General features: G+C 36.1%; 1 protein-coding gene across 1 annotated transcript in view; it reads left to right on the top strand.

The window, feature by feature from the left end:
• MTNR1A (melatonin receptor 1A) overlaps positions 1–21635 on the top strand; it is a 57942-nt gene extending 36307 nt beyond the window's left edge. Inside the window, exon 4 of the mRNA XM_009277383.2 lies at positions 20421–21635. Within this exon, the coding sequence (XP_009275658.1) occupies positions 20555–21289 (735 nt within the window). The 5' untranslated portion in view covers positions 20421–20554 and the 3' untranslated portion in view covers positions 21290–21635. The remainder of the gene's footprint in view (positions 1–20420) is intronic.
• The last annotated feature ends 918 nt before the right edge of the window (positions 21636–22553 follow it).

Genomic DNA, 22553 nt, shown 5'->3' with positions numbered 1-22553 from the left:
CATTATGCTGACATAATAGCATAGATTTCAATATAATAAAATCATAGCACATCTGCTATTCTTTTGAAAGTCTACGGGGGAATAGTAATGATTGATTTTAGGCCTTGGTAAGGACACATTGTCAAATGTATGTGACTTCAGATTTGAGAAACCACAAAATAGCTTTATTCTCAGTGCCTGTAAACCTGTATGGTTTCCTCAGAGTTACTGTGATTATGTTGATTAACTCAAGGAAGCCCAATTGGACCTGAAAGTTTTCCTCCAACACAATCATAAGAAAAGACACGGAAATGGCATGTAACAGAATCACCTCTGTTTGTCTTGAATGTACCAGAAGGTGAACACATATTCAATAGCAGTACTTTTCCTGCAATGATCACTGCAGTTAGAATTCCTCTCTAACATGGAGCCCTTTTTAGAGATGGTAACATGAATGCATATTAGCACAAACACGGGTTCTTTCACTTTTTATTTTCTTTTATGGCTGGTCTGTGCCATAAGAATGCAGGGCTATAACTGGAAGATTCACTCAGGCTAGTGAATCTACTGTGTTACTTGTATTCATTCTTAAACACAACTGAGAGCAAATAAGTCAATTCTATTCACCGAACAGTTAACTTTACAAGAGAAGATGTCAGGCTTGACAGATTTAACTTGAGGGACTGCACCAACATTAAATGTCATACAAAGTATTTGCCAGTTAGAATAAAAAAGTACCTGAAAGATTGGAAGTAGGTTTAATGGTAAACTTTTGCTAGAGAACATATGGATTTTTTTACTTTTTCAAATATTTAACAATTATAAGAATTTTTATAGTAATTCTAGTACAACCTCCATGAGACACTGCCATGTGTTTACAATGTCAAGATCACCAGTATAGGGTATTTATATTATAGTTTCTAAGGATTTCCAGCAGCTATATAAGAAATACAATCAAATTCGTTTTAGCTTGACACATGCCATTGGCAAAGGCACCTATTTTTTCTTAACTGCATGACATAAAAACTTCAGGACAAAAAGCTGGCCATCACTCAGTGATGGACACCGTGATATCCTTTCACATTGGACTCGATGATCTTAGAGGTCTTTTCCAACCTCAATGATTCTATGATTCTATGATTCTATATCTCCTAGACTAGGGAATATGAAACATTTTTCTTCAGAGGCTGTCTTTCCCCATATACCATCCACCAGCAACTTATCAGTAAGAGAAAGAAAGGAAGCAAAAGAGTTGGTCCTAGTGTGATTAAGGTATCTTCAAATGCCTCATTCCTTTTGTTTTTGGAGCATCTGTGCTCTGGAAGCAGAGCTCATCTTCTAGAGCTAACATGTTTTCCACTACTTGTGCCTCAAACTGTGGGAAGAAGAAGGGGAGAAGAAATCAAAGAACAGAGAAGGAAGCAGAAGAATGAAAAAAAGCCAGCATCATTTTGGAAGCAATCAGTTAATTTACTGCCTGTAGAAGTGATGTATCTTCAATATCTTCTGCTGGCTCAGGTCAGGCTGGACATGACCATGCTGCAGCTCTCTTAAGATTACTGGAAGCCCAGAATTTGTTACAGCTCTGTCCTTATGAATGCCACCACTCTTTTGAAAACAGAAGTTTTGCTTTTCTGACCTTTTAGCAAAATCTACAAGACACAAAGTTGGCTGTAATAATGTTAGGTTTTTTAAATTAACCCCTCAATCCAGCCTAGAAATCATGAGATTTTTAAAAAATAATCCCTTTGCTCAGAAAATGAACTGTGAAAACTAGGCGAAGTTCTACAGCAAGCACTGACCTTACAGCATAGCAAGGCAAAGCAGCATCCATCAGCAAACAGTATATAGTGTTTAAAAGACACTTAAAATAAACACTTAATCATCAATTGTTCTGAAACATATCTTCCAGAGTGAGGGACAGGTCTACCTCATCCATTTCTCTGGTATTCTGTGTGAGTTTTTTCCACATAGAATTTCAATTTATTTCTGCTTTCTGTAAAAAGCACTATTTTATTTTCTTTAACCTTTGCCAGGAAAACCAAAGAGTTGAAATATCTGGGGTTTTACCCTTGCATTTGCCACAAAGGTTTGTTCAGAACTTTATATGAGTAAATTGATTGGGGTGCTTTTATTCACTCTTAAACACACTTGAGTGCAGATAAATGAATTCCATTTGCAGAATAGTTAACTTTACAAGGAAACAGGTTATGCCTGATTTGTTAATTTTGGAGACTGCAACATAATGAATTAATGTGTTGAAACTTAAAAAGATACTCTGTTGAAATTAAAAAAATAGAGCTATTCAAGTCCCATTAAAGTTTTTTGTAATCATGCTACTTTTTCTGAATTTGATTTTAAAAAATTCTGAAGCAGTTGACTATAGCAACATTTTAAATAGCCAACAGCTAATATTTTGATTCTATTGCTTCTCAGATTTTTCTTCTAGAAAAGCGTTGCTTTGAAATCACTACACTTTAGGTATTTTTTCTTGGGATGAAGTGACTAAAATAATAAAATGCAGCAATTACTGCTAATGGAAATTTGCAGGTGTCTTCCTTGAAGGGCTTGATTGTGTGCAATAATAACAAGTGTGAGATATAAAATACAGGATGTATTCATGGTGGTTTGAGAATTTCACTAGACTTCTGTCATTGGCTTTTTTAGGGATTGGGATTCCCTCTCTTCATTTTTATGAAGATTAATAGTCTCAGTGAGCAAGGTGCTGTAGGGAATACTAAAAGATCACTATATAGTAACTGGTGTTCTCAGTGAATCATGTTATGTATGAACGATAGGCTTATCACATTAAAAAATACTCATGCACTCATTTAATACTATAAACCATAGTCCAAACACTCTATATTTGTACAACTAACTGAAGTTGCTGTGAGGTTGATTTGTAATTTGAACTCACGGATAGCACGATTTTTAAATCTTAAATGTTGTAGTAACTATAATCAAATTTACATTAAAATTTAAATTTTCATTATGAACTAGAGGCAGCAGTGTTTTCAAATAATCTTCCCTATTTATGGAACCACAAATGCATGGCAGTCCATGCTTCTTTTCCACAACACAGCTAAGATTATTTCCAGCCTTGTATGGCCCATATTTGCTCAATAGTCATCATTACAAGTCTATATATGAATATAGCTGTTCAGCTGTATCAATTATTGTTTGTAAACTCATTAGAAAGCACACTGATACAAGCAAAACATATAGATCAAAATCTTACAAACTGTAAATACATATTCACAGAAAACAATGTCAGCATGTTAGACACATTAAACTACCATGTTGAGTTTTAGCTCCTGGACGCATTTGTGATAGGAAGATGGAGAAAGACCTGCTCCACTTCCCTCCTGCCCCAGGGAACTGCATTTTAGAAAGTCTCTCCACAGGAGAAGAGCAAGAGCAGCCAGGTTCACTGTGAAAAGGCAGCCTCTAATGCTTGGATCCTAGCATTTCTCAACAGTGAACCAGATGTTGAACAAATGTTCATGCAATTAATTAGGATTACAATCCTGATTGTTACCATAAACTGCAGAATTATAAATTCTATGTCCTTTAAGGATAACAATTTTATAATTCTTGGGTGATTAGCATCCTGTGCATTTTAGCCTATTTTTGCTCACTCAGGTATAGGTAGAACAGGGAGGAGAGCTTCACTGTCACAAAAAATGTTAACTTCTGTATGTTAAATGTTCATTATCTATATGAAGACAGCAATGGAAATACAGTAATAAATCAAAAAAGTGTTTCTTCTTAACTGTATACTGTTAGATACGATAGCATATGTAACACTGAGAATACAGATTTTGTCCACAGAGTGATTCTAAATACATAATACATAGATATTGGAAAAGAGGAATATGGGAAAAAGTTGAGAAAAGGAGGAATACAAATGCTAGGCAAGAGTATAGTTTCATAAGACAAAAAGGAATTAGAAAGTTGCACAATGAGGCAGGGGCAAAATCCAATCCTGTGTCTGCCATTTAGTGCTGGTCCCACTTGAGATTGTAAATAACTGATTAGCTACATTTTCTTCTAGAGATGTGATAAGGGATAGATTCTCTGACTTGTATCAAAGAAAAATATATTTAGAGCAATTTGTCAGATTTATGTGAAGGTGCTCACATTTTTCTATCTTTTTTTCCTCTTCTTTTTGTCTAATACAAAGAAAACTAAGAGCTTGGTATGGAACACGGAGCTACAGCATTAGTTCCATGAAAATTTATGCACTAGAACAGATTAAAGAACCCAAGCCAACCACTGCAAATTGGCACAAAATATTGGACTCTGGTGTGTCCTGTGTCCATGGAACACAATCAAATTCTCTCTTTGGTAGAGAAGGTAACATCTGATTCCTGTCTTCACATTAGCTGCTTGATTAATAAGAGCTGAACCTCAGTTATGCCTGCCTAAAGATACTGAACAACTAGTATCCCAACAGCTTTCTTATTTCTTTTCCAAATAGGTCTTGGAGCAAAAGAGTACCGAGTACCGTGTCCTATAGGATAGGATTTACTAAAAGGGAACAGCAACTAAGGAACAATGCCATATTATTTTGCCCTTTAACACCTGTAATTTACATTTAATGTATTTACTCCAGAAGAACATATTTCTCTGTGGCAAAATCTTTTCTCCCCACACTAGGACTCTTATTCGCTTCCAGGTTTTTTTTCATTTGTCTCAGTATCCAGTCATCTGAAGCAGTTTTGCCATGTCGTCACTTTTACCGTCTATTTTACCCCCTATTCTTCCTTGTTCAGCAGTGTGGAACAAGTTCTTATTCTGAGCAATGCTTCCTTGTCAGTGATATTGTCTTCAAGTTGGCCTGATGTTCAGACAATTAATCAGAGGAAAGGTTTGGTGACCAAGCTGAGGTAGATACTTTGTCAGCACTGCTGAACGTGCTCCTGCTTTGTAGATCTACTGACTTTTACACTTCTACTGAAAATCTCATATAACTAAGTTTCTTCTTATTCTGAAAGAAAAAGGTTGGATGTGTTTGTTCATTTGTTTAACTTGGCAGTTTGGCATAGGTTTTTAATTCCATGCAGACTTAAAGAAGACATTTTCAGAACTATCTTGTAGATGAAAAGTTTAACTACTGTTCTTCTTTTCCTTAAGTCTGAGTAAAGGTATGTGTTTCCTTTTTTCTCACTTTGCATGCTACATTCTGTTAATAAAGGCATATCTGAGTGAGGTTGATCCCACAGAAGAAAGGAGAGATGACTCTCTCCCTCAGAAGCAGCTGAGCAGGGTCAATAAAAGCAAGCACTGGCCAAGAGGAAGACCAGGCACAGGAAGGCATCAAGAAGAAGAGAGCTTGCAGCTACAGCAGGGACTGAGATGGCTGAGAAGAACAGAAGACAGATCAGGCCTAAGAAATGGGGAGGACCACAGGAGACCATCAAAGTCCTTGAACTGACTGAAATCAATCCTGGAAGAAAGGGTCTGCCTTGAAAGCACAAGAAGTCAGGGAGAAACTGGTTTATTTTTATTCTTCTCTGTCTTAAATGGTTATCTTCATCGAGCTCACTGTAAGGAGAAGGTTAATTGATCTATTTTAAAGCTCTGACCAGCTCAACATCCTGCCACAGCAAATTTACAGGAAGCTTGACCTTGTTAATAAAATATACCTCAAAATATCATAAAGAACTGACACTGCCCTATTCCAGATACTGGAATTTATAAAAAAAATCCCCTTGGACTTTCCTAAAATATGAATTCAAGTCTATCAGGAAATGAATATAATGACAGCAAATACTACTATTACCCATCAGTGGCTGCAACTGACACATACAATTTCAATAAAAGAGTTCGAAGGAGGTTTTTTTTCCTGTTACCAAAATAGTTACTTCTGCATCATGGACTGACCAGTTTTACTTCACACAAATGAAGGCTGTTAGTCTGGGTTTACATATTTTTTGAAAGAGTGAAGAATTTTCAGATCTTTTGGAGAAGCCTTTCTGCTGTTACTTTACAAAATACATTAACCTGCTAAAGCAGACATTTTTGTGCTCATACATTGAAATAGTTAAAGTGGCTCTCTGAGGAGCTCAAGCCATCTTTCACTTTCAAAACTGTTGAAGGAATCTTTTCACCTACAAAGCTAAATACAGATGTTTCTGAAACTAAAGTAAGAAAATCTAGGAGGCTTTAGCTGAGATGTGGAAGACACTTCCCCCCCCCCTTTTTTTTAGCATTCAGTCATCTGTAGAACATTTTACAAAGATAATGTTTAAAAATTGAGGTGATTATTCCCTAATAGACCAAAGTAAAGAAAAGCAAAGGGACCGTTCAGTGCTGTCTGAAGCTAAGGCTGCTTTACCACTTGCTCACCACTCTATCCTTTTCATAATAAACTTCACGTCAGGTTCTGCAACACAGTATAAATACACTGTATCTTTGGCATACACTGATTGTACAGAACCTCTTCCTTCTGGCATCCTTTCAGCATAGGGATTTTTTTTTTTTTAATATTCATTGAGATAATTATCCCACCTCTCTTTGGGTGCCTTCTTTAATTTTAGCTTCCTCAGTAGAAGTGTTGACTTCTGTTTTGTTAAATTTTGTTAAATAATAAAGTATGTTGGCACACTAAAAACCTGTACCTAAAAAAAGATCAAGAACTCAGGAATAAGGTGCAGAGGGAGAAAAGGCAAAGTTTTTACTGAATATTTAAAAGGATACTATCTTTAGCTGTCTAGATTTAGCTTTTCAGCTTGCTTAAAAGCTTTTTTTGTAAGATTGTCTTTAACATTTAAACAAAGATAAAAAGGAGTATAAGAGAAAAAATAGACATTAAAAAAGTAAAGGAGCTCCAAAAGCTTTTATATACACAATATTATGAGACTAAGATTATATTGGTGGTATAGTTTTCCAAATCTATTTTATTTTCCCACAGAGAAAGGGTTCACATTTTTTACACTGGAGGTATTGAACTTGATTTTACAAATTGTGTTTGGATTCTCAAGGTGAGCAGTTAGGACATTTCTGAGTCATAACAAAAATCAATGGGTACAAATACTTCAGATCAGATATCATAACACAACTTTTAAATGCTACCACACTGAAATTACCATAATACAAAATCCAATACTTTTGGCAGCAAGTATTGGTTTCAGCAATTTATTTCATTGTACTGGACAGATTTTTCTGGTGCTACAGATTAGGTAAGAACCCTGAGTGATAAGTTCTGAAGACATATGTAGGTACTATTAGCTAGTGCCGTAGCCTCATTGTCCTTTGACTACATTCATTGATAAACAGACAGTTTAGACTTAAACAATAGAAAAATAAATGCTTTCTTAAAAATTCCACACCACTCTTCATGAAAGAAAAACCCAGAGAACAGGCAAGTAACTAAAACAAGATGTAGAAGAAGAATAATTCAATAATAAAATGATGAGATATATCTAATACACAGAGCCACTTATTTGTTCACTTACACTACTTCAACTTGTCTGAAGTCAGTGGAGTTAGCTAAATCACTATTTTAGCCAAATGCTTCTAGTAAAAAGCCTACTCCTAAGGATGCAATGGTTTGGCAAATTCATCAGCGTGCTAAATTACATGTCTCTATGTAAGTGAGCTCTTAGTCAAGAACTTCAATTAATACTGTTAAGATAAAGGCAGAAAATCCAAACCCCATTTCATTTCTAATAAGCAGTAAATATAAAAGTCATGTATTTGCTAATTAACTAACCGAGAGGATACTGAAAAATTTTGGAGTTGTATGTCAGTATTTACTAAAGAGAAGGAAAGTCCTTTAAGAGGTTGACCTCACTTATGTAAGCTCATCGGGGTATGTTGTGGAAATACCTGAAGTCTTCTATGATGTCAAAGGGCAATCATACCTGACTACTTCTCTTACTGGTTTCTCTCAAATAACTATTGCTTGGAAATTTTATTCTGTGCTGTGTGAAAAATCCCATCATGCGGGGGAGGGAGAGCAACAAGCAATAAATGAATTCCCCTTTTCATTGTAACTTCTAGAGCCTGGTCAAACTAAAGCCAACATCTGCAGAAGATTTATCATTCAGACGGATGGCAAAAAATAGATTATTCAGTTAAGATTTAAGTGGAGATATATTCATTAACTGCAAAAATAACAGTATATCCCAGCCAAGAGTCCTGTTTCCGTTATTCTGTCATAAGCAGTTAACTATTGGTTGACCCACAGGTCATGATGCCTAAATGGAGGACATTCCAAACATTTTGTACTATGAAAAGCTTAGGTAGGATTCTAATTCTTGTTCTAAATATTATGTTTAAAATTATTTAAACAATTTTAATGCTTTTAAACACCATCATGAATCCTGTTGCGGAATAACTAGCTGACGTACATGTGCATCAGTACTTCTCATATCATTGTACACTGCAAAGGTATTGGTGTGAATTTAGCATAGCTTCATTATTTGCCTGCAGTGAAGTCACAGTGTATATTCTAGGCTGCCCAGAAGAAATACTGAAAAAAAGACTCATGTCTTTATTTGTCTGAAGAATTAAAGGAATAATGACTTAAGAATATTTTTTAAAGTTCTATAAATTCTTTCCATTCAATTTGTCCCTGTTATTTTATCTGTACTGCCAGTTGCTTTTGTAATGAAGAAACTAAATTGTACAAAGATAAGAATCCTGAGAAGCCTTAAAATAAATGAAAATATTTTTATGGTCATTCAAATGTCATAAATGCTAAAGTTTATCTTAAGATCTCTATAGACTATTGCTAATAGCAATGGGAATAGCATTAGAAAACTGAGAAACTGTTTTCTCCAAATCCATTTTAGTTTTGTTAGAGCATTACAAATTAGATCTTTAGGAAAAAAAAAAAAAAGAAAAAAGTTCAGGTGCAGAGAAATTCTGTATTTCCCCCACCTTTTTGATACAAAATAAAATACAGATTTTACTTCAGGTAGTGCAATGTGTTCATTCCTTCTCAACTAATATAAAATTTCAGCTGTAGCCTGAGGTTTTATCTGCAAGCTATTTTAAAATACACATCTAATATAAGCAAACAAACATTGTTTCTGAGTCATTTGTACTATACAGGTGCTAAAATGTGATAATTAATTACCTGTATGAATCAGGGCAATAATGAATAAACTACCTACTTCCTTAATTTCTTATAAATCTATCCTGTATCATATTTCTAAATCTAAATTATTTTAAATAATACAAAGGGGGAAAATATACTAATGCTTCTAAGCTTTTGACACACTTAAATTGCCAGGGCTATCATTTTAATTGCTTGCTGCAGCAATCCTGAATAGATTTCTCGCACCGACATGTTCCAAGAAAGTTATCTGAAACCTAAATTGTTGCTTTGTCATATTTTGAATTTGCTTGACACTCAGTGTAACCAGTTTAGGTTTAATTTGTATGTTCTTACCTTATTTTCACCCCAGTGTGGCAGGTGCAGAACCCTGCAGTTGGTGTAGGTGCTCACCAAATTAAAAAGGGGCATGCTAAGAAAGGGGTTCTCCTGGCAGGCTGTGGATATACACGGACACGGGAGGATAGTGTAGGTGTTCCAGTGTTGGACTAGAACAGTCTGTTCTGGTCCAATAGCTGGGGTAAATTTCTCAGGGTTTATAAAACTTTTTACAGAGGAAAGAAACTACACATCATGGGGTCTTCACTCTCTCTTAATCCAGAGTTGTTGTTTTCCCATTTCCTTTTCATAAAGAGGAATAGACAAACATTAGAGAAGACAGGTATTAACATCCTTGGCTTTGCTGCCATGCATATACAAGTTCCACTCCTTTGTCCTTTTACTTTCCAGTGCTAAATGCATTTCTGATGCTATAGAAGAGCAAAAGCTCTTGATACCATCAGTTACTGTCATCAAAAACTCCCACTAATATTGGGGTTTATAGCACTTATAGGAATAAAATAGCACTTATTCTAGTGAATTCCCCATGATACTTGATACCATTTCACTTGCCCCCTGGGGTCTGGGACCGTTCAACTTCTGGATTTTTGCTGTAGCACAATAGAGAAAATGAAGAAATGAAAGGCAGGCAGAAGAACTGGAGGCAGCTGTGTCTTTGGTAACGGCACAATGGAATACCCCCTAAAAATCCTCAAACTGCTAAGGTGGGAGTATAGTATGATAGTCTTCTGTGTCTTCTCACCTTTTTTAAGGAACTTGGGTGTCCTGGTTTTGGCACAAAGAGAGGAAAGGAGGGGAAGGAAGGTAGGAAAAAGGCTTCTGTCAGAAACATAAAAGATTTTGGGTTGTAAGGCAGTAAGGAGAGAGAAGACAGGTGGTGATGGAATAAATAAAAGAAGGAAGAAAAGGAATAGAGAAATAAAGAATGGATAGAGGAAGAGTGTGTTTAACTATATATAAGTGATATTTTCTATCGTGCTATTTTCCAGTTTCCCGGCAGATGTCCTACCATTGCTGATTTTAGGAGAAAGAACTGGGAAGACTGTTTTAAAAGCTCATTTCATTAGCTTTGCTGTCTACTGTGGACTCTGTAGTTAAATGTGGGATTGGCTGAATGACTACCTATACTGTTATTACTCATAACAGAAAGAAAATGGATTATTTTGTACTCTTGAGTGCTTTATTTAACTTCTTTTTCTTCCCATGAATAATTCTATGGACAAATTCAGCCACAAAATCCTGTTACATAAAACTGGGACTTTCAAAGAGATTCAGGAAAGGGATTTCATGTTTGCAATATTATATACAGTATAGAAGGCTGCTGTCAGTTATGTCATTGCACATTCACTCTCCTGTTTTCTCCTACTTGTTTTCTCAAAATACATGTTAGAACTTGGAAGGGAATAGGCTGTATCTTCCCATTTTCTAGCACCAATCCTGTCAGATCTATGAGATTTTGTACAAATACAAAACATAATTATATTTCACAAGCATCCTTCTCTGCCTTTTCCTGCTTTTTCCCTTTCATTAGTTTTATTTATCTGAGCTGTGATATTACTGTGATAGTACCATTTTTGTCCTTCCATTTATTTCCAGACTCTAATGCAAATACAGTTGAAGGGGGAAAAAGTACTCTTATGATCATTCTGCTGCGATGCAGTTCAGTAGCGTGATCCTCTGACATCAGCAGTATTGTTATTCTAATCGGTTGCATACAGCTTGCTGAACTGTGATGACAACCTTAGTGTTCTGTAACATCTAGGCAATACTGTGTTGGAAAACAGGCTGTTCCGCAGGATTTTCTTCCTCCCAAATGAATCATAGAAATTAGAGATAGAAAAGATCAAATCAGAAGTGGTAATGTAATTCCCTTCTGTAAAAGTGGATAAGTTACTCAGGCAAACCTATTTGGTCTCTGAAATTTTGTCATCACGGTAGAAGGGGCTGATGTTCAAAGGGAATAGATGTCCTGACCTTGAGAACACACCAGCCCATTGAACTGTAGAAAGAACAGTCCAGGCAGATACCAGAGCCAAAACCAGGGTCGCAGAACTCGAGACACCCACCACTACGTCTGCCTGCCCTGGTTTCTAACTTCCACCTGCAAGACAGCAGGGTTTGTTAATTCACGTCAATGTCATTACAAGCCTTGATATTTTATGTTATGTCTTAGTTCACCCTTGGCTGGGTGGACAAACAAAACCTAAGTTAAGAATGATTTAAACAGAATTACATCTGACTGGATTAGTTGTCGTGACTTCGCGTTTTGGTGAAAGACACCCATAGAACTGAAAAAACATGTATTTACACACTGAATGGGGCACACAACTACAGCAATATTCATTCTGAGTATCAGGAAATATGCATATGGCACTTCAAATTTCTGTCAAACAGCAATTAAACTTATTTTATCAACATCTACCAGAGATCTGTCAACGAAGTGTTTAAAAAATTGAATTGTTCAATTTCAGGACTACTTATTTAACAAGAGTCACTTTCATCTATTATTTCTGTATTATAAAACTACAAAACTGTATGACAGTGCCAGTTTAATACAATCTTGTTACCAAAGTAAATACGTATGAGCTAGATGTTAGTCTGATAAAATTTTAGAGGTTTCCATAAAAGAACAGAAGTCTTGTTCAATTTGCTGCTGCTTCTAAAGCAAAGTATCTTGGACATGAACCTACTATGTAGAGTCTCAAAGCAAAATATTTCATGGCACTGCATACTGTAACAGAAAGATAAGTGTATCTTGAGGTTCACTGGCAGCTCTGACCACTATTATTTAAAGAGCTTTTTAAAACTGCACTTCTTAAAAATCCTTAAAAAAGACCCAAACCCTGACGACCTCTAGATTTTTAAGTTTAGGTCCACAAAAGATCTTCAGTCAACTCCTGTCTACTCTTACATTAGGTGCCTAAGTGTGCAGTGGTAGTCTAGGCCTTTCTTTACTGCTGCTTTTCTCAGGTGCTTTATATTTCATGTCACATAAATTCATCCAGTGGATAGCACTACCCTTCTTGGCATACCCAGAAATACTTCAGTCTTGCCAGTACTGAGATATTCAATATACCATGCACCGACTAAATCTACTGCCTAGTACAAACTAAGTACTCCTATCACATGAGAGGTCCAATACAAGAGACATTTTGAAAGCAGCCCTGACATGTCATACAAAACTGCCAGAGGCAAGGTACATCCCCAAGTCTGTAGCACTCATCCAGCATATGGATTCAATTTCTTTCTCTGCCCGACAGTAAAACTCACATCACTTTCCTCTCATGACTGAACCACCAAGAATAGCACTGACAAATATTTTTAGACTGTAAGGAGAGCAGTAGCTGTCTCACTCACACGTGTGCCATGGGACTGCAGAAAAAGATGGTAGGTGATAAAGTCACAGAAAACTGTATGCCATTTGGCACATCTGCAAAACTACTTAATCACATCTACAAACTGTTTGGCTACAGTCAGCTTGGACCTGACACCAAAATCCTCCATTCTCATATTCTGAGTATTATATAATTCCTCACTGCCATTTTCTGCCAATTACTCTTTCATGCATCTAATTTTCTTGGCCAGAAGATGGCATAGGCATTTCAAATTAAATTGTTGCTGCAGCTTCACTGGAAGTTTCTGTATGATAATTATTATAATCTAAATACAGTATAACATTTCCTTTTCAGAGTGCATCAGTATGATCTTTCATTTATGCTGTGCTGATTATGTCAAATTTTCTTCAACTTGCAGCACACTGGAATAAAGCATTAGAATATGAATTATTCTGATAACATGGTCTCTAACAAATCTATTCTTCCATATCTCTCAAATATACTGTTATGTAGTTCTCCAGCTGTCCAGACCTGTAAGATTCAGCACCCTGGATTTCTATCAACTGCAGTTAAAAGTCAAGGTTACTTAGGTCATTGCAGTATCTGAACTTGTCCATGACACTCAGAATCTCTACCTTAGTAAGATTATAAATTAGTTCAAACCATAAATATTTAATACTCCCTCCTCAGTGCTAACAAGCTGTCGTGGTTTAACCCCAGCCAGCAACTAAGCACCACACAGCTGCTCGCTCACTCCCCCCCAGTGGGATGGGGAAGAGAACCAGAAGGGTAAAAGTGAGAAAACTCATGGGTTGAGATAAAGACAGTTTAATAGGTAAAGCAAAAGCTGTGCACACAAGCAAAGCAAAACAAGGAATTCATTCACTCCTTCCCATGGGCAGGCAGGTGTTCAGCCATCTCCAGGAAAGCAGGGCTCCATCACACATAATGGTTACTTGGGAAGACAAACACCATCACTCAAATATCCTCGTGTCCCCTCCCAACTTCTTGTGCACCCCCAGCCTACTCGCTGGTGGGGTGGTGTGAGAAGCAGAAAAGGCCTTGACTCTGTGTAAGCACTGCTCAGCAATAACGAAAACATCCCTGTATTATCAGCACTGTTTTCAGCACAAATGCAAAACATAGACCCATACTAGCTCCTATGAAGAAAATCAACTTTATCCCAGCCAAAACCAGCACACAAGCTACCTGTCTGACATCCTTACAGCTGTAGGCAATTGCCATGTCTGTAATTACACAGCTGGTTTCATTAGTGTCCCAACTAGATGATAGAGGGTCTGAAAATCCCTTCTATTATGTGACAGAGGTATACATTTGAATGAGGTTTTAAGAAAATTGCTAAATAATACAAGGTCTTTTTTCAGCTTAAAAGTAAAAAGAAAGGTTTTCCTACATGTGCTTAAAGCTAAAAGGTTCATTGTGGGCTTTAAGCCATTCAAATTTCCCTGCATCACCACCTGCAGCATCAGGGCTAATTTGCTAATGAGAAGCAAAACCCAGAGGGCCATCACGCTAATCAAATTTAATGTGCATGTGGACTTCTTGATTCAGGCCAGGTTTATAAATAGTGCTTTTAGTTTAAAAATAGGCTTTTCAGATCTAAGGGAGTTGATATTATGATCTGTAAAGTGAATGAAGCTCCCAGGAGTAACTGGAGCTTATGTAATATTTATTCCTACACTTTTGCTCAGCTGTTTTGTGCCATTCTGATGCTGAGCTGCAAGGACTGTTAGTTTCTTAAATCTTTCTTCAGTGAAGCTGGGACTGTCTGCACGCTTGCTTGTCTAGGTAACCTTATTTGGCTTTGGGATTTTGCCTAAGAAACAGTGGTCATTGACCCCGCTTACAGGTATTTTCATTTAATAATTTTTATTGCATGTGACCTTTGGGGAATCCCAAACTGTGCTGCCAGGTACAGCAACTTCCCAATATTAAATTGATCCTAGAAAGTTTATGGACAGATCTCCTTTTTCTTGAAACTTTATGACTGGTTGAGGTCACAGGGAGAAGGGTTACTGAGCCTGTAGAGCTAAGCTCTGTCTCCAGATACATGAACAAGGATATTTTATTAAATTTGCTTTAGGGACTCACAAAACCAGCTTTCACTCCTTGATTTTGTAGTTTGTAATGTTTTAAAAGTGAAATACTGCTGCTAACGAACAACATTCAGGGCAAAAATGTTTATGGAATATGAAACAAATCAGTGTTAATATTTGTTATTGAGACACCATTTTGTGCATGGAAATAGCCATGAAAGAAGCAGAGGCCTAACAAAATGCCTTTCTAAGGAAGAAGCGCAGCTCTTAGTGGCAAAACGAAGCATATCATATAGAATGTTATGCTTAGCCTTCTAATTTTGCTTTCTTCATAAACTAGCCCATTGCCTTATTTCATGTGATGTCTTATGTTCTAGAATCAGAGACTTATTCACTCCTACCATTCAGTTGTGAAGGGGAGTTACTAGTTTTCTAAACCAGGTGTTTTGCCAGCTATCTATCAATGTCACTTTTGTTAGATGTAAATGTGTCAGTATGATGCTGTGCTCAGTTATAACTATGAGGTACCACATTTAAATTTTCTACTGCTGCAGGCATTCACTCGTGTGCACCTAATCTTAGTTTTGTTTTCAGCTAGCAGCATAAAACCCCAGATTAACATTCTGAACAAGGGCTGGATTAATGAGAAACATTTCAAAATGCTAAAAAAAAATCTGTAAGCTATCCTTGAAGAAAATCAGTAGAAGTATGAGAGTGATCAGAAATCAGTGCTTTAAAATGTAAATGAAAACTTTGGTGCTATTAAATATATAAAAACTGTGGACATAGCAATCTTGGCAATATGATATTTGAATACATCACAACTTCTAGAAAACCTGATCTAAATTTATAGCAAAGCATCTTGTTAATTAAGCCTAGTTATGAAACAATCAGAAATGACTGTTAGCATATCTGGCAATATCTGACAGGTGATAAAAAGACAGTTGATAAGAATGGCATGGACCTGGTAGTTAGAAATTAAGTTTGATCTTGTAACTGCTCCAACATTGCAAATATTTACGCTATCCTCTTTCCTTAAAGATATACATAACAAGCAAACATTAGAGGTCTGAGTCGATGGCCACTGAAACAAAAGCTTGGTACGTGATTTCAATGATAGCTGCATGTACTGTTTAGTCTTACCTAAAAGCAAAAGCATCTCCAGTTAGCATAAAGACTTTAAATGCCTCTTAGCTACGTTTGGTGCAACCTGAAGCACTAACGCATAAACAGGAAACGTAATGTTATATACTTCAAAATGTAGCAACATGATGAAAACACAATGGTGTCTGGAAAGCATTTGTTGTAAGAAGCCAATGCATTATTTATACAGGAAATAATTTGAAACAGGTGAACAGAAATAGTGACCTAACAACCAATATCAAAAGGTACAGAAATATCTTGGAAAAAAAGGAGAAATAGTAGCCTTACCAATGCTGTCAGCAAAATGAGATATTCTCTAAAATTCATTCAGATTTCCTTAGTACCAAAAAATTCTAGCTGGAGTCCCTAATGCTTTAAAACATTGTTATTTTGTTACATAGATAAGATGTTTCCCTTTTTTTACAATATATTTTTTTGCCCAGGCTAAAAGTTTTGGAAGAGTTAAAATACTTCACAGTCTCAGCACTTGAGAAAAGAGCTCTGTAGACCACATCTCCCTCAGTTCTCCTAAAATTGCTGAAAGAATTCATCCCTTTTGATCTGCTGGCAAAGTGCTCAGCCCTCCAGTCTAAGTCTATGGGAGGCATTCAGCATCACTTTGACTAAGTAACTGTAATTTTTTTCCATTAATATTCTGCACTTATTTAAGTTGCTAGAAATTTCTGGAAACGTTCTAATTCCCACTAACTTCAGGACATACTTAGCACTAAATCTAGGGAATAACAACCCACATAGTAATTTGTATATGTTATGCAGATACAAGTTGCTACTGATACAACTACATCACGTAGTTCTTATTTGATGCTTTTATATTCATTTTGACATCATGACAATTAATCCCATGAGCATTTTTTTTATAATCTGTCAGGGTCACAATTTTTACACTCAGTTTATGTTGTATTTTGCTCTCAGAAAAGTCAAATTGTCTAGGAGAGCACTTGTTTGTTTTCTGTTGCTTTAACGCACTTTTTTATTCAGCAGGTAGGTCTGATGTTGCTATGTGTTTGCTGAGCAGAAAGGTGTCTTTTCAGTAAGGGTGGTAAAAAATATTTAATGGAACATTGCTTTAGACTGCATCTAAAAGCATAGCCTGCTAAAGCTATGTAAAGATACCAGTAGATTATCTTTTTTCCCCACGTACATCCGTAGCACATCTGCTTAAATTTATTAAAGTGTGTTTGACTTATGTCAAAGTCAAGAAGTTCAACCTCAACCTTTAGTTCAGCCAACTGGTGTTAATGCACAGTAATGCATTCTTTAGTTACTTAAATCATATTTTTTCACAGCAATATGATCTCACTCTCTAAAGAGAATGAATACTTTTTGTTCAAGGAAGAGTTATTCAAGATTTTGATTTTGTGGCTTTTTTAAAGGGTTCAGTATGGAGCTTCAGGCTTCATTTATAGCATTCTGTTCAAATCCAACTCTGAATATAAAAAATAATTTTTCCTATATTTTTTTATGGTACTCACCTCTACAATACCAAATGATCCACAAACGTAAGAGTTTAATTTCACAAGATGCCATTAAATATATGGGAATTTCATAAAATATCAATATTTTCCACTAATGGTGGGTGCCTAAATTTAGGATCATATTTTTAAATTGTATGTTGTATAACATATGAAAGCTGAACATCATTTCAGATCAGACTTCAGAGTCTGAAACAATGAACCTCAAAATATACAACGAACATACTAATCCCAAATAATTTTTTACTTGAAGTTTCTATTTTATCTCAATGACAAAGATTCTGTACTCACAAGGAAAATGTATCTGAACTCAAGTTTGAAGATAACCCTTCCTGAAAGGCAGGTTAAAAGTCCTCTCTGCAAGCAGGTATCTGGTTTCCAGGCATTTTGTAGCCCAATGCTTTGGTCATCCAGCTGACATGCTAACTGTGAGCTGGCAGCCTGGGACTTGGTTTCCAAGCTCATGATTTTTTTAAAAAGACAGGCTCCCAGGATATGCTGCTAGTGTCCAATTTCCATATGAAACAGCTGGTATTTCCAAGACTTTCAGCTTGTTGCTCTACGGCAGCTGACTGAGAAGATAAGCTTGGACAACCATGGCGCACCAGTTTGTGGAAGCCTGAAATTTGGCTGATTCGGAGACAGAACGCCTACTTTTCCTAGATTCAGTTGTTTCCAAAGCACAGGGTTGCTAAAATTATTCAGAGAAAAGTACACCACCTGTCTTCTTTCAACAAAGGGAAAAACCCCACACGGTTTTAGTTTTGTTCTTATGGCTGAATCTTTTGGCTCAAGTGGGTAAATAATGATAATATTAACAATATTAATGGAGAGCACCAGCAGAAGTTTCAGTGGATGGCAGAGAGAGAACTCTGCCCATTGGGATGGGCAGTCTCCAGCTAAACAGAAAATTTGTAAGCAAGTGTAAATAGGATTCTTTTAAGTATTACATTTAAAGAAGCATCCCGGTTCTTTGCCCCATCTGGAGTTTATATGGTGCCATTTTATCAAACCTGCAATGTTCTGGGTGGGGACAAAAACTTGCCAACAGCAACTTTTAATTCACTTTCCACTTCTCAATTCATAAGATAAACACAGAGCTCTCAGTTTCATATAGTCTCTTTGTCCATTCTTGTATCGCTTGCCACCATGTCAAGGGTAAATTCTGAAAGCAATGTTTTTTTCCCTTGTCGTCTTCTGCTTAAAGAAGCTCTGCTGTTTGTGCTGAAATGATCTAGAATTCAGCCAAAACCTTCAGGATAAGCCTATTTCAGTCTGGCAGTGAATTCCCAGGCAAAAGAAGAAACAACTACAGACACCATCAAGAGAAAGTTATTTATAAATCCAGATACAAAATCTATGAAAATTAGTGAAGCAATCTTTTAACTGAGGCCATTTGTCCCAGCTACCATTAGTATAAATATCAAATGTGGTATTTCATGCATGTATCAAAATTTACACAAAAGAGAATAAGTAGCATCCCGAGCCAGATAATTTCTATGTTTTTCTCTGTAGGTGTTTGCAGATTTAATATTTCTACCTGGCCATTTAAAGCATAAGATTAGTGAGAGAATATGCATTTTAAGATATTTGAGGTAATATATTAAAAAAAAAAAAAAGTTTTGAGAATTATAGCAGCTAAAATGCCCTATTGGTCCATAGATACTTTTTCCTTTTCTTTTAACCTATTTTTATCTATTTGTATTTTGTCTGCTCAAAATAAATGTATAAAACAGTTCACCAACCCCACTTTGGATTAATAATGAAATGCTATGTCATCTAAAACTAGCAATATATTTTCTTACAGGTTGCAATAGGAGCTCGTATTTCATCTTCAGGGAATCATTTCAGAATTCCAAAATATAATCTCACACACACGCCTATGTATACATGCATACACATGCATTTATATACCTACACACATGCATGTACATATACACATTTATAGCTTTCTGTAGATACGGACATGAATAACTAGACCAATACATATAGTAGTTATTTTAAAAAAATGAATAAAAACTGTGCCAGTGTATCTTGTGACCTTCGTAGAAACGGCAATGGTTGGGAGGCATTCAGATGAGTTATCACTTAAGCAATTAAAAGAAGAATATATAATCTATGCTCAAAAGATCAATGCAGAATGTAGTTATGATGGGTTCCATTGTCTTTGAAGAACAGAGAGGGGTTCTATCAAGAACTAACACAGTCTAAAATAATCTCCATTTGTTTTAATTAAAAAATGAACTAAGAAAATGCATCATCATTGCATAATTTTCCAGTTTGGAGGCAGAGAAGAATGTGGCATCAATAGTGTCTGGGAACTGCCTAGGTCACTGCCCAGCACCACTTCTTTTACTGAATAGTATGTCTCTCAATTTAGGAAAGACAACTAAGTTTGTGTTCAGCTAGGCTCTTAGAAGTTAAGTTCAGCTAAGTGCTAGCCAGCAGATTCAAAAAAAGTCACTTTAAAAGTCACATTAAAGTAATGAAAGCTTGAAATATAAATGGGAAAAAAAAGATTTTCATTTCAGGACTGGAAAAGTTAAGGTGCAATATAAGGAAAGGGAATTAAATTAAATATGGAAGGCAAATGTGAGTTTTGAAATTTATTAGTAATCATATTATTTCTGCTGATTTTTCAAGAGACATTATCTATTTAAAACCAAAGCAAGGCTTAAAGTTATAAATATTTTAATTTTATATGAATTGTGAGTCTGTGTGATTGGAAGAATCCAAATAAATGACATGATAAAAATATTAGGTCACAGTAATTAAATTCAAAGACAGTTTTCTTTTAAAAGGTGCATCTTTAAGTTAAGCTACTTCTTTTTTAGATTAAAAAGAGTGTCTTATTTCTGATATATGACAATGAATTTTGATCTAGAAAGTAGAAACTAATTACGTTTAAAGTGTTCCACTAAGGCTGCTCATTAATATATTGAGAGCAGAAGTGACAGAAAAGAGCAAAAGAAAAACTAATACTTGCCTTTTTATATTTGTTTTACAGGAAATGTGTTTGTTGTAAGCCTGGCAGTTGCAGACTTGGTTGTAGCAATCTACCCATACCCACTGGTCCTCACATCTGTATTTCACAACGGATGGAATCTGGGATACCTTCACTGCCAGATTAGTGGCTTCTTGATGGGTCTAAGTGTCATTGGATCAATCTTCAATATTACAGGCATCGCTATCAATCGGTACTGCTATATCTGCCACAGTCTCAAATATGACAAGCTGTACAGCGACAAGAATTCATTGTGCTATGTTGTTCTTATCTGGGTCCTAACATTTGTTGCTATCGTGCCCAACCTGTTTGTGGGATCGCTACAATATGACCCCAGGATTTACTCATGTACATTTGCACAATCTGTGAGCTCAGCGTATACAATAGCAGTTGTGTTTTTCCATTTCCTGCTCCCCATAGCTATAGTAACTTTCTGTTACTTGAGAATATGGATCCTTGTTATTCAGGTGAGGCGAAGGGTTAAACCAGATAACAACCCCAGACTGAAACCACATGACTTCAGAAACTTTGTAACCATGTTTGTGGTATTTGTACTGTTTGCAGTCTGCTGGGCTCCTTTGAACTTTATAGGCCTTGCTGTGGCTGTCAACCCAGAAACTATAATCCCTAGGATTCCAGAGTGGTTGTTCATATCTAGTTATTACATGGCATATTTCAACAGCTGCCTTAATGCTATCATATATGGACTCCTGAATCAGAACTTCAGAAGAGAATACAAAAGAATTATTGTCGCTTTTTGTACAGCAAAAGTTTTTTTTCAGGATAGTTCTAATGATGCGGGAGACAGGATGAAAAGTAAACCTTCTCCATTGATTACAAACAACAATCAAGTGAAGGTGGACTCTGTCTGAAAATGGGAATCTTATTGTCACTCAACAGCATCCAAATAAACTATCTGTTTTATTAGACCTACTCTTAAATATTATAGTGAAATCTCTTCTACACTGAAAGCACTTTGATCAAATTCCTTGCATGGTATTTGGGAACTCAAGTTACAGAGCCTTGACGTACAGATCCTATTATACAACGGTATATCTCTCGTATAACAACACAATGATATCCTTGAGAGAAATGCAAAATTATGCATGGATACTTTTTATTTTTCCCTTAAATGGAGATAAACAACTAAAACCAGATTGAAACAGAAGTATCCACATTGCCTGGCTCAATAAAAGAAATCACAAAACTATTCCTACTGCTTTCTGCCTGCTGCTTCTGGCCAGGTTATGGTTCTAAAACCTCTGAGAACTTCCTTTAAAAGATGAAATCAGACCATTATGAAATATATTAGGAAAAGTGAAGTGAGAAATAAAGGTAATTGAAAATTCATTAGGATTTTTGATAAGTACCTCTACCGATATTGTTTTGCTCCTAACATGGACGTGATTATTCATTTTTTGGAGATTAAACCTCACCAGCCCTCCTAGGAATGGCATTCTCAATTGACTTCTCAATTTTAAAATAGCTTTTAGGAGGAGAAATATACCTGACTGATTATCTTTGAAGCTACAAGTGCAGGAGGATAAACAGCAAGGAAAGAAAAGAGCCATGATTCATCAGCTCAAGCCGTTTGGGCATGAAAAAAGGTGTAGGAGAGGTGGGAAGAGAAATACAAACACCGTTCTTTCTGAAGAGGCAGTAATTCACGAAATCAGAAAGTGCCCCAGAGGAGTTTCTAGGGAAACACCTCCTAGAAACATAAGTGAGGAAGGACCATTATTTCTCACTTGTGTACAGTACAGAAGTTCTAAACCTCCATGACAAGACGATTACAGCATTTAAGAGGGACGGTGGGTGAGGATGACAGTTTTGTCTAGTTAGTGGAATCTTAACCTCATGAAACCCTGGGAAATGAGAAATATTTACTGGATGAGTATTTAACATCTTTTTCAGCTTGATCTCTTGAGAATAGCCTGAGACTATAGGTTATTTTGTAATCTGCCACAGATAAGATTTTCAAAATAATAATTAGGTGTTTACCACAATGATGAACACAATGTAATAACCTATAACAATTCGACACCTTTAAATAATAGAAAAGAGAAGATGCTACTTATGACCCTGGTACAAGGAGGAACGCGTGACTCTCAGGACAGGACCTGCTATGTGGACTTT

Source organism: Aptenodytes forsteri, unplaced genomic scaffold, assembly GCF_000699145.1.
Source record: "Aptenodytes forsteri isolate BGI_AS27 unplaced genomic scaffold, ASM69914v1 Scaffold65, whole genome shotgun sequence".
NCBI classification, from domain to species: Eukaryota; Metazoa; Chordata; class Aves; order Sphenisciformes; family Spheniscidae; genus Aptenodytes; species Aptenodytes forsteri.
The sequence above is the reverse complement of the archived record's forward strand: the minus strand, read 5'-3'. Positions and strand labels throughout refer to the sequence as shown.